Raw genomic sequence first — 13,661 nt, forward strand, 5'->3', positions numbered from 1 at the left:
CAAGGGTTGGGAGGTCCCGTTGCAGCTGTACAGGATATTGGTTAGGCCACTTTTGGAATAATGCGTGCAATTCTAGTCTCCTTCCTATCGGAAAGATGTTGTGAAACTTGAAAGAGTTCAGAAAAGATTTACAAGGATGTTGCCAGGGTTGGAGGATCTGAGCTATAGGGAGAGGCTGAACAGGCTGGGGCTGTTTTCCCTGGAGCGTCGGAGGCTGTGGGGTGACCTTATACAGGTTTACAAAATTATGAGGGGCATGGATAGGATGAATAGACAAAGTCTTTTCCCTGGGGTCGGGGAGTCCAGAACTAGAGGGCATAGGTTAAGGGTGAGAGGGGAAAGATATAAATGGGACCTAAGGGGCAACATTTTCACGCAGAGGGTGGTACATGTATGGAATGAGCTGCCACAGGAAGTGGTGGAGGCTGGTACAATTGCAACATTTAAAAGGCATTTGGATGGGTATATGAATAGGAAGGGTTTGGAGGGATAAGGGCCAGATGCTGGCAGGTGGGACTAGATTGGGTTGGGATATCTGGTCAGCATGGATGGGTTGGACTGAAGGTTCTGTTTCCATGCTGGACATCTCTATGATTCTACCTATGATGTGGTTAGGTGCCTATTAATTGACCATTTAAGGGTCTCAATTGTCCATGGAGTGGCAAAAGCATCCTTGGGTCTTTATGCCACACACTTGATAAGGATGGAGATGGGAAGATTATAAGACCTGGGAAGTGGGCCATTCAGCCTATCAATTCTTCTTGAGTATTGAATGTGTTCATGTGTTCATCTACATCCTCAATTCCACTTTCCTGAATTTTCTGCATAACCCTTACTGATTAAAAATCTATCTGTCTCAGTCCTGAATATACTGAACAACTCAACTTCTACAACCTTAAGTGGTAAAGGACAACCCAGATTCACTATCCTCTGAGAGATCAAATCCTCCTCATAGCTGTCTTAAACGACCAACCCATTCTTCTGAGGTAAGACCCTCTGATCCGAGACTCTCCCACAATGGGAAACAACCTCTCCATATCTACCCTAAGCCTTGCACGTTTCAATAAAGTTACCGCTCAGTAAAGTTACTGGTCCAACCTATTCAACCTCTGCTCTTACGTTAATCCCTCCAAACCCAGAATCAATCTTGTGAACCTTCTACGGACTGCCTCCAGTATACGTTTCCTTAGATACAGGAATTAAAACTGTTCACCAAATTCCAGGTGTAATCTACCTCCTGTCTTGTATAATCGTATCAAGAGTTTTTTAGTTTGATACCCTATTCCTTTTGAAATAAAGGCTAACATTCGATTTGCCTTCACTATTGCCTTCTGACCTTAGATCGAGCTTTTGGTAATTTGTGCACAAGGACTCCCAAATCCCTCACAACTGTAACTTTCTATTATCTTTCCCTATTTAATAATATTCAGCTGCTCTATTCTTCCTGTCAAACTGTATAATCGCTCACTTTTCCATGTTCTTCTCCATGTACCAAGGTTTGCCCACTCTCTTAGTTTATCTATTTACCTTTGCGGACTGTGTATCATCTGTACCATTGAACTTCCCACCTATTTTTGTGTCCTCCATAAACTTGGATAAAGGATGGCACTTCCCTCATCCAAGTCTTTAAGATATATTGCAAATAACTGTAACTTTAACACTGATCCCTGTAGCACTCCATTGGTTGCAGGTTCCAAATCCTTTGGCACTTTTCCACAATATAATGATTCTCAGATGATTACTACTAGGGCATCCATTATATCTGTAGCAACTTCTTTTAATATCCTAGGGTACATTACAACAGCTTTAGGGGAGCTACTGGTCTTTATCACTATTAGTTCCCGTAGTACTTTTTCTTGAGGTGGTGAGATCATCAGCCAACCTCTGACATGATTAAATACCCCTCTGCCATCAAACCTCGAGAGGAGGATGATATTAATTTCCATTCACAGAAAATTGAACACTGTGACTCTTCAAGGAAATTCAAGTGGACACAGTGACAATTTCATCCTTGTGATTTTCTGTGAAAAGTAAAACTGTGTGTCTGCTGAGGTATATCTTACACATAGTTTGAGTATTTGAACAATGATTATTAAATACGAACACTAGGCAGAAACCCATTTTTGCACAGAGAGATTTTCAGAGCACACTGTGAAGGAAAACTTTTATTAGGTTATAGGTAGCAGGATACATAAAGTGGAATTGACTTACATCAAGTTTAATTGTCATGGTAGGCCACAGTTTTAAAGTTTCACTTATTTATTAGCTTTTATTGCTATATCAGCATGAGCTTAAAATGTGGTGAAATTGTTACAGTTCTGAGCTCTATAAAATTGTTATATTTCGAGATGTGTCTACAATTTCAGCTAAAATCAGAAAGTTCATGTGACTGCTCTGAAGTCTGCCTGACAGTAAATCTGCACCACCCTGATTCAAACATCATCCTGTGTGCTGACAGTAGGTAAACTGTGAGTCCCCCAAGTCCAACAAAAGTGCTGAGAATGTTGGATTGTGAACAATTCTGCTGAAAACTGTCCACTCACTTCTCAGATAAAAGACAGCTGTAACCTCAAGTGTAGATAATCAGTATTTCCACCTTGATGCACGGTCCATTTCATTCACATCATCAGGGAGGTTGCCTCTGAAAGAGGAAAGTTCTAAGATAACCCTGAAGGAAAAGTTAGTATACCAGGATCCAGAGAGGGAGAGCAGCTACAGGCAGCTGGACATTGTGGTTTATCACACAGGAATGCAGGTGGAACGTTGCACTCAGAGCAAAAGGACCAAATTTGGACGTGACTAAAATGAGAGGAAAGATGTGCCTGGCTTGTGCTAGGGGAAGAAGCAAGGCTGTAGAACACTATTCTAGGATTAATTGTTTCCAGGCTGAGAAAGGAAAGGAACAATAGTAAGCTGATGGGATCCAATAATCATCTCAGACTGGTTTTGGGAGAACTGAACTTCTATTAAAAACAATGTGAAGTATATTCATGAAGTATACCCATGATGTATATCCATGACAGATATCTGTATTTCCTTGCTTGTGCTGAAAGTAAAAGTAGGAGCATTCACTTTTGTCATTTTAATCTTTAGTTTTCTACAAAAATAATGTTTAAGTATTAAGAGCGTTTAGTCATTTAGTGTGTTAGCTGCCTCAGTTGGATGGGTAGCTGGCATAAAACACAAAATAACACCAACAGTGTGGGTTTAATTCCTGCACCAACTAAGGTTACCATGAAGGCCTCTCCATTGTTTTAGATGGTGACCCTCAGGTTAAATGATCACCAGTCATCAGGTGACATCTTTTCTTTTACAGTTAAAGACTAAGAAAATTTGAAATTTTGTTGTGTCAACCTTTCAGCTGATAACTAGAAGTTTGAATTTCTTTTTAAAATTAGTTGACGATTGTAACAGCATTCCAAGATAGTCAGAGAGATAAACAGCACGGAAACAGTCCCTTCGATTCAACTTGTCCATGTCGACCAGATATCCTAAATTAATCTAGTCCCATTTGACAGCATTTGGTCCATATCCCTTCAAAACCTTCCCATTCATATGTCTATCCAGATGCCTTTTAAATGTTGTCATTATATCAGCCTCCACCATTTCCTCTGACAGTTCATTCCATACATGCACCACCCTCTGTGTGAAAATCTTTCCCCTCTCACCTTGAACCTGTGCCCTCTAGTTTCAGACTTCCCAACCCCGGGGAAAAGTCCTTGCCTCTTTAGCCTTTTCACGCCCATCATGAGGTTAAAACCTCTATCAGGTCACCTCTCTGCCTCCAATGTTCCAGGGAAAGTAGCCTCAGCCTATTTAGCCTCTCCATATAGCTCAAACCTTCTAGCCCTGGCAATATCCTTGTAAATCCTTTCTGAACCCTTTCAAGTTTCACAACATTCTTCATACAGCAGGCAGACCAGAATTGCACACATTATTACAATAATGGCCTAACCACAGTCCTGTTCACGCATAACAAGACCTCCCAACACCTATATGCAATGCACTGACAAATAAAAGCAAGCATACCAAGCTTTATTCGCTATCCTATCTACATGGGACTCCACTTTCAAGGAACTATGACCCTGCACTCCTAGGTCTCTTTGTTCAGAAACACCCCACAAGATCTTACCATTAAGTGTATAAGTCCTGCCCTGATTTGCCTTTCCAAAATGCAGCACCTAACAATTTTCTAAAATAAATTCCATCTGCCACTCAATTGTGCTCTGAGGTAACCTTCTTTGCTGTCTACTACACCTCCAATTTTAGTGCCAACTGTAAACTTACTAACCATACCTCCTATGTTCGCATCCAAATAATTTTTTTCACCTAGCACCAAACCCTTGTATCATTCCAGATCAGTGATCTTTGTTAGACAGTCATTTTTTGCTCTTTGTTGGGTGCATTATAATGAATAGTATTCACAGTGTTTGATATGCAATGCAATTGTTCTTATTTGAATTTTATGATTTGGCCCACATTGTTGCTGTTTCACATAATGCATGCTCACCAAATGTTTCACACTGTTCTGTGAAAGAAGTAGATACTTTAGAGTAACTTTTAAGTTAGTCACCCGATCTCAGTTGATAGTTCTTAACCAAGCAATCCTAACTCCTGAAGGCAATGGCATCATTTGAGTGTGTTGTTGTTACTAATTTAATTTTGCACTAAGTTCAAATGCTCAGACGTACAGAGTGAATGGGATGCTCAAGATTGAGCAACTCAAGCCCTGGACCAAAACAAACTATTTGTTCCCAAATGGATGACTGAACAGATTTTTAAAAATATCTAATGGAATTTGTCATGAATTCAGTACAGCACCATTTCAAGTGCCAACATTAAGAGCAACCATTTGGGAAAAGTGAGATTGCAGAAATATCCAATGGCAAATATACAGAGTAGCTGCAATGAAAAGTATCAAATTATTCCTTAATTGTTTTTGCAAGATTCAAAAAGCATTGGATATCTGGGAGCGTTCACAATCAAGCAGCTAAATGAGGGCATCAGATAAAATTACAAACCACAAATGTGGTTGGTATTTTATTTCTCATTTACAATAGCCAGTAAACCTGTTTGTTTTCATTGCATTCTTATCAGAGTGACAGATGGAATTAAAATAATCCTGAACTTGCATTGCACTCTTCACTGTAGCTCATCATCCTGCCCAACCCAAGTTAAAATTGACACCGTCATCTCAGCTTCAGGCATTCACTCGGTCTGTTAGCATAGTTACATGCTGATATATAGTCTACAAGTTCTTCTGCAACAATGTGTCTTGAACTCTCAGCAGTGCAGTGTAGGTTTCCCTGCCAGTGGGGGGATACCAATGGACTCACCGATGGTGCGTCCGGAAGCTGGCTCCAACCCACTGGCAGGTGCATTTAACTACAGCATGTTAGAGCGTGCAATGAGCAAGCCCCTTGGGAGAGGAAGATTGTCGATTTCATTAAATTATTCACTCAATTACTGCAATATTCATATAGTTTTTACAATTTAACTGTGGGCCCATGAGGTTTGGATTGCACCATAAAAGGACAATAAGAATATAAAAGCAATTGTAGGACTGAAGACCTACATTAAACCTTACTCCATTAATACATTATGGGACTGCTAATCCCAAGGTCTGGATGAATGAATTGAAAGGATGAGTGCAAGCCCAACTCCTGCAGCTATTATCTAAATAAATCTGGAATAAAAAGCCAATATTAGTAACTACCAGGATTCTGTTAAAAATCTACTTGGATTACTAATGTGTTTTACGTAAGGCGGTGAACACAGATATATGAATCTGGAGCAGGAGTAGCTCATTTGACCCGTGAAGCACAATCCACCATTCCCATGTGTATGGGAAAGGACGAGTAACTACACTTACAGACTGCTCCTCACAGACCTGCAACCCTCCCTGGGGAGAAGGAATAAGCAGAGATACACAGCACACAAGAGATTATACCCAGTGCACAAGGTCCATGGGCAGAGGGTGAAAACTGCTTTGAAAAGTACCTCCAGATGTCATTTCAGGTGGTAGCAGACATTTAGAACCTGATGTAAGAAACATTTGTTGCCAACTTTATGAGATGGGAACGCACAATCCACAATTTGATGATGATCAAATGATGATTGTGGCCTCAACTCCACTTTCCTCATTTGTCCCTATTACCCTCTGACTCGCTCGTTAGTCAAAAATCTACTAGAAGAAAGTAGGATTGCAGATGCTGGAGATTAGAGTCGAGTGTGTGGTCATGGAAAAGACAGCAGATTTGGCAGCATCCAAGGAGCAGGAGAATTGACATTTCAGGCAAAAGCCCTTCGTCAGAAATGAGAGAGAATTCCTGATAAGGGGCTCTTGCTCAAAACATCGATTCGTCTGCTCCTGCTTCTGCTGCCTGACCTGCTGTGCTTTTCCAGCACCACACTCTTAACAAGAATCTATCTACCCCGTCTTAAAAATATCCAATGACCTTGCTTCCACTGTTCTATGGGAAAAAGAATTCCACAGACCCACAACCCCCTGATAGAAAAAAAAAATTGTCCTCACCTCATTCTTAAATAAATAACCAATTAGAAGTGCCACCTTCCTGAGTCTAATCTTACATGTGACTCTGGAGCAACAACAAAATGTACCTCTCATTTTCCCTCCCAAATGGCTCAGCAAGTCACTGAGCTATATTCATAAAGATAGTTATATTAATATGGATGATTAGAAATGGGCAATAAATGTAGGCCTTGCCAGTGACACACACACTGCTCCAAACCTCAGAACTGCTTTCTTGCCCTTTTTGTGCAAAAGGCTTTGTTCACTGTAATTGAGCTAAAAGGTTATTTTCACAACTAATCATTGGCCAACTTTGCAAAGTCATTGACTTGTTTGGTCGATCTCTGCCTTTGAGCTCTCATCCACCAGGTCAGCATAGGTGAGTTTGTGCTGTTATACACAGATGTGGACAAAGGATGAGTAACTATACTTACAGACTGCTCCTCACAGACCTGCAACCCCCCCTGGGGAGAAGGAATAAGCAGAGATACACAGCACACAGGAGGTTATACCCAGTGCACAAGGTCCATGGGCAGAGGGTGAAAACTGCTTTGAAAAGTACCTCCAGATGTCATTTCAGGTGGTAGCAGACATTTAGAACCTGATGTAGGAAACATTTGTTGCTAACTTTGAGATGGGAATGCTGCACACCAATAGTTTCAAAATCAACATGCCTTTCAACTTTTTGTCACTGGAGCTTTCCAGTGACGTGAAGATCTTTGCAGGATCTCACAGCGGGTGACACAGAAATGTATTGGACAGTTGTCAGTTATGTCAATTCTGCAAGTGATGATGCCAGATTGTTAGCTCTTCCCCCACCTTAAACCCAATAATTGCTCCCTTAAAGTCCAGTAGGTAATCTCCGAAGAGTTCCTCCTGCTGCATCAGTAGAGTAATGTGACGCTTCTTTAAATCCACACCAATTATTTGTTGTCTCATTGTGTGAAAATCACCAATTTCACTCCCAAATTAGAGATGGTTTTGAATCAAAGTTTATAAAGGAGCTAGATTGAGGATACCCAAATACATATAACTATCTTTTTGACAATGAACAGTGACGTTGGCTTGAATTTTTTTAAAAACACAGATGTTGGAGGTCCATGACAAGTGTTTAGCTCAGTCCACTATTCTGTAATTCTAATGAATAAGATCAAGATATTACAGATGCTGAAAATAGGAAATAAGAATAGAAGTGAAAGGTGACAGAAAAACTCAATAGTCTGGTGATATCTTTGGACTGTGAAGCAGAGTTAACCATTTGTATCCAATATGATACCTCTTTACAATTTCAAATTTCCAAAGAGGAGTCATATTGGACTCAAAATATTAACTTTGTTTTGCACTGCTTGAGTGCTGCCTGACCTGCTGAGTTTCTCCAATTCTTCCCATTTCTAATTTTTGCTAAATGGTAGGCCAGTTTTGTGCAATTTTCAGCTCTATGCAACATTGCGCTGCTGATGCCCAATCAGATTCACAGTGAAGGAGCTTCCATTACACTGTAATTACGGCAATTTTACTGAGGAATCATTTTGAAGGAATCGTTGAGAAAGTGTACTCAAATGCACTGAAAATTTTGCAGGTTAGTTTCCAGTTCATGTTTCTGCTACACTTCTGTCACACAATCACAAACATGAAATCTTCTCTGAACTGCTAACAATCAGAAGATTTTGTTTTGTTTGTTTCCGCTAAAAAGTATTCCTTGGGGCATTTAAAAGTGGTAACCTGGTGCATTTATTAATTTAGCTGAAAATGGGTTTACCAGCAAAAACATCATTTTTAATAAAAGTGTGTAGTCGTCCACAGCAACCTGACTTGAAATGACTTTTAAAAAATTCAAAATTTTCTTCATTGACTTACATAGTCAGATATTTATTAAATTAAATGCTTTTAGTACATGAATGTCTTTTAAAAGTTGCATACTGGCACCTGCACGCCGAAGGAAATTAGTTTAATTTGAAGAACGTCCATTAAATCTCATACTAACAGTGATTATGGTATAATGTCTTTAATCTTTTCGAGCATCTGTCTTTATGGTCATAGCATTTCTCAAAGCAGAGAAACAATCCTCAATAAAATTCAATGATGAGTTTAAAGAAACAGCATTGATTGCACCACACTTCTCAATTTATTACAAGCAGAATAGGGGGCTATCAAGAAACATTAAAATCAATCCACAAGTAAGCACAACCTTGAAATTCTCTCAAATCATGCCAGATGAACAGTGAGCAGGAACATTTAACATCTGAACAATGTTGTATCATTCAAACAGAGAAAATAAATCCTTTTAATGAAATGCTGTAATGAGCACAGCAGCCATTTTAAGACTAGATAAATGTCGGGCAGATTAATGTTTTGAAGTCTGTGTGATCAGGTGTTGAAATCGGTTTGAGAATCAGGAAATCTGAATCTTTCTCAGCATGGAATCAGTCTCTTACTGAAAATCCTATTTCAGAGATTAACAAAAAAATAAGTCCTGCTGCAAATAGATGTTCTGCACTGGCAAAACAGCCAGTTCCACAGCAATCCTATAACATGGGAATTAAGTTGCATCTCCTTAGTATTCATTTTAGTATTCCATTGTACAAATTGTTCATAAAACCATAAGAACTGGATCAGGAGTCGACCATTCAGCCCATCAAGTATTCTGATTTTCTACATCTCCTGCTATGACCTCCATAATAATGGATTAAAACATTTTTTCCACTGATAGGGACACCACTCTTCATAAGAAGAACACTATAGTAATGTATATGACACTGAGCCATTCATACCTTATAATAAAAGTGTACGAAAGTAAGTATGCTGCTTTTGTTTAATTTATTAATTGAATGCAGGCTTGACAGGTAAGGCCTGCATTTATTACCCATCCGTAGTTCCCTTCCAAAGGTAGTGATGAATGCAACTGAGTTTGTTCAACCCCTTCAGGGGCAGTTAAGGCTCAATCATATCACAGTAGATCTGGAGTCTCATTTAAGTCAGACTGGGAAAAAAAAACAGCTGTTTCCTGCCCCAGATGGGATTTTACAACCATCCAGTAGTTTTATGGCCACCATAATTGATATCAGCAATTTTTCCAAATTTATTTAATTAATTGGATTTAAACTCTGAGATACAGAAGTGGAGTTTCAATTCATTTCTCCAGACCATTATTTTATGTCACTGGATTGCTATTCTAGTTAAATAACCACTATGCTACCATACCTTGTTGTATCAAGCTTGACATCCTAGCTTACTAGCAGGTGGGAAACCTGTTGAAAGAATCTGAAAGATGGTTGGTCAAACACAATTCTGTCTGACTTGCTGAGCATGTTTTGTTTCTATTTCAGAGTTTCAACTTCCATGATATTTTGCTTTTGTGTTTCTATGAAACCTATGCTTCTATATTATACTTTCCACCCCTCCCACTCCCTTTGTAGCTCTGAATAAATATCACTCCAGCTAGCACAATAGAAGTGGTAGATGCATCCGCGGTGCAATGACATTCCAGCATCCTTGGCAATTTGAAACCATCGTAAGGCATCTTGCAAGTCAGTTACCATGACAACAATGTCTCTTTAGGTTACAATAAAAAATCAGATATTTCAAGCATGAAATTAGAAGTATGTAAAATGAAAAGAGCTCACATGGAAGTCAAGTGATTCTTCTTTACATTTCCCTGCATCTCATTATAACACCAAGATACAAGCAATTTCGATGTAATGTGTAATGTTTATGACACCCCATGTCAAAGAAAATATACCTGACACACTCTCTCACAGCATAACCCTTACGATAGGTACCTATATGCGCTTTTCCCCAAACCGACATTTTAAAGATCATCTATGATATTATTTCTATGTTTCAAATATGAGTACACTTCAAAAGTAGTTAACTGACTACAAAGAATTTTCGGAATTCCTAAGATTATGAAATACATAACAGGACTGCTTGTCTTTCATTCTGTTATTGTATATAAAGTAAATTCAAGCATAAACTACTTACATGATCCATCAGTTCCCTGACCATTCCATTCCACTGCCCTTTTTCATCCTGAACGCCGTATCTCCCATCATCCACCAGTCTGACCTCATAGGTAAATCCGAGGATATTGGACAACTCTTTCAGGAGGTCAATGCAAAATCCCTCGAATCGACTATTTCCATAAAGAGGTTTATCGGACTTTTTAAACATCACATAAGGCTCTTCCTGCGAAAGTTGATAACAGCAAGGAATCAATGTGAGGACTTTACACGTCCCAGGTGACAAATACATCTTAGAGATAATGTCTATCAAAACTGCCTTCTGCTAATCGGGTATACACTAAGTCAGAGCAGATAAATTTGAAAGGTTTCCCAACGTAATCCCCAAAGTCTAGTATTCCCTGCAATGAGAGCGTTGGAGCTAAACTATTAGTTGAAGAAAAAACTGTAATTTGAGATCTGAGCCGTTGAAACCTTTAGATTTAATATTGGTAAATTGCTGAAATTATTAATGAAAAATTAAGTGTCAATGTGTAAAAAACTAGAAATAAAAATCATTGTAAATTATCTCATGGGTATGATTAGTAGCTAACAGCAAATTTATCTCACTACTGAAAGGGAATACATTATTTCAGTGCCTTGCATGCCAAACTGAACAGAAATGGTCAATTACTAAATATGATGACACTTGGGAACAAAAATAGCTCAGAAAGCCGTCTTCCTTTCAAATTGTGTTTATTCTAACTTAAATGTTGTACTTAATGCTCGACTTGCTGTTCTTCACTGTTCTACTTTTGCTGTGTTGCAATTAGGTCATTAAAATTAGATTAGATTACTTACAGTGTGGAAACAGGCCCTTCGGCCCAACAAGTCCACACCGCCCCGCCGAAGCGCAACCCACCCATACCCCTACCCCTAACCTAACACTACGGGCAATTTAGTATGGCCAATTCACCTGACCTGCACATCTTTGGAGTGTGGGAGGAAACCGGAGGAAACCCACGCAGACACGGGGAGAATGTGCAAACTCCACACAGAGAGTCGCCTGAGGCGGGAATTGAACCCGGGTCTCTAGCGCTGTGAGGCAGCAGTGCTAACCACTGTGCCACCGTGCCGCCCCCACAATTCTCCACAATTTCCAAATGAACACAGATGAATAGACGGACTGATTTCAAGCAACATGTTCAATAAGTTGAAGACAACAGAAGTGGACAAAATATGCTGTGGGTCCATTAACACCCTATTTGAAGTCAGTTCTTACAATGGAATGCATGACCTTTTATTCAGTGTCTTGCGTTCATAAAATGTAAGGTAAAAACGATACGCTAAAGAGTCAAAGTAAACATGTGTTTTTGTATTCATTATTAGGCAATGAAGATGGAACTATTTGAGCTTACTGATGTATTCATTTCTATTTTACTTAAGTTAAAATTATCAACCTGTTTTGATTATTTTCATTTTGAAGTTTATGTGAAGTAACTAGAAAACTTTTCTGAAAATTTTAAATCAAAATTTGCAAGCTCTTGAGAATTAAGTGAGACAGTAATTGTATCAAGTACTTCTGGATCTGATATCACGGGGCTGGACATAGATCAAAATCCATTTTACTTTGCTTCATCATCTCAAAAGAGTACTGTCCTCAGAAGAAGTGTTTACTGCCAGTTTTTCATGTTTTCCCACCTCAACTTCAACGTGATCACTCTGAGTGCAGTTATCTTAATGCCAAATTATTGATGGCTGAGTACTTCAGCAATATTATTGAGACTGCCCCAAAATCAAGTCATAAAAAGCTAAAGTTTCCATAGTTTTACCGGACCATAGAGAAAGCTGAGGGTCACCATGCCTCAGGTAAAGGGAGAGGTTGGGAATGAAAGTCCTTCATGGTAACATCAGCCATCATATAATGATTTTGATGGGTGAAGGGCCTATTTTTTTGCTATACTGTTCAAACCAGCAGGAAAAGAAGGCCATAAATCTCATAGTTCACATTGGTTTTTGGTTTGAATTTCTAGTCCACAATATCATTCCATCACCTGATGTACCGAATTTCATGTGTGCATTTTGAGAGCTGAGGAAACATGTCAACATTCTGAAATTTCAAAGATTATTGTGTATGTTCACCAATAAATAGGCTATATCACTGGCAATTTTGGATTGACATCAACTGTTTGATTTACCAGTATCACAAATACACAAGTATCAATTTACTTTTTGGTCTAAATTACCCCATGCAAAGAATGCATAAACATACAATCATTTTGGGTGGAGAAATTAGTGGGAAAACAACACTGAAATTAACAGTGAGTCCTGTAAATTGGAATGTCTGCCACAACTCAAATGTCAAGCCTAATCAAGAAACTGTCACACAGCTAGCCATAACCCTCGCATACTTCTCAAATAGCTGATTTCCCAATCACAATCATCAGACAACGCCTTTGATGTCCTGAGAACAGGGCAATCAATTTTATTCAAACATACAAACAATGAATGGACATCGGCCATTCACCTCTTCAAGTCTGCTCCACCATTTAGTAAAATTGTATCTGATTTGTTTTTGTGTTTAAAATTCCACGTTCCCATCCAGCCTGATCACCTTTAATTCCCTTTCCGAACAAGAATCTATCTACTTCCACCTGAAAGCTATTCAATGTTCCACCTCCATCACGTTTTGAGGCAGAGTGCTCCAAACTTACAGAACATTCTGAGAAAAGTGATTCCTCTCATATCTGTCCTAGAAGAATAATCCTTACTTTTAAAACAGTTTTTCTATTCTGGGGGGATTCACTCAGATTCTTCCCATGAACATCTTGGCAAAACCATTCAAGATCTTATAAACTTCAATTAGATGATCCCTTGGACTTCTGAACTTGAGTGAAAATAAACCCAGTCTGTCAAACCTTTTTTCATAAGATAACCCACTCAGCCTGATACCAATCAAGTAAACCTTCTTTGAACTAACTCAAATGCATTTACATACTTTCTTAAATACAGAAATCAAAACTGCATAATATTTGAGATGTGATCTCATCAATGTCCTGTGTAACTGATGAATAAGATACTGACTTTTGAGTTCAATTCTTCTCCTCATAAAGGCCAGGTCTCATTCGCCTTCTGGATTAAGCACTGTACCAGCATAGTCAACCTTTAGTACACGAGTACTAAAACAAGTA

At 39.0% G+C, this 13,661-nt stretch overlaps 1 protein-coding gene across 6 annotated transcripts in view; it reads right to left on the bottom strand.

The window, feature by feature from the left end:
• LOC140458462 (glutamate receptor ionotropic, kainate 2) overlaps positions 1–13,661 on the bottom strand; it is a 445,566-nt gene that overhangs the window by 94,570 nt on the left and 337,335 nt on the right. For all 6 annotated transcript variants that reach the window (XM_072553089.1, XM_072553097.1, XM_072553104.1 and 3 more), the window contains exon 11: positions 10,514–10,717. In XM_072553089.1, the coding sequence (XP_072409190.1) occupies positions 10,514–10,717 (204 nt within the window). The remainder of the gene's footprint in view (positions 1–10,513; positions 10,718–13,661) is intronic.

The sequence above is a fragment of the Chiloscyllium punctatum genome, chromosome 3 (assembly GCF_047496795.1).
Source record: "Chiloscyllium punctatum isolate Juve2018m chromosome 3, sChiPun1.3, whole genome shotgun sequence".
Classification (NCBI taxonomy): Eukaryota; Metazoa; Chordata; class Chondrichthyes; order Orectolobiformes; family Hemiscylliidae; genus Chiloscyllium; species Chiloscyllium punctatum.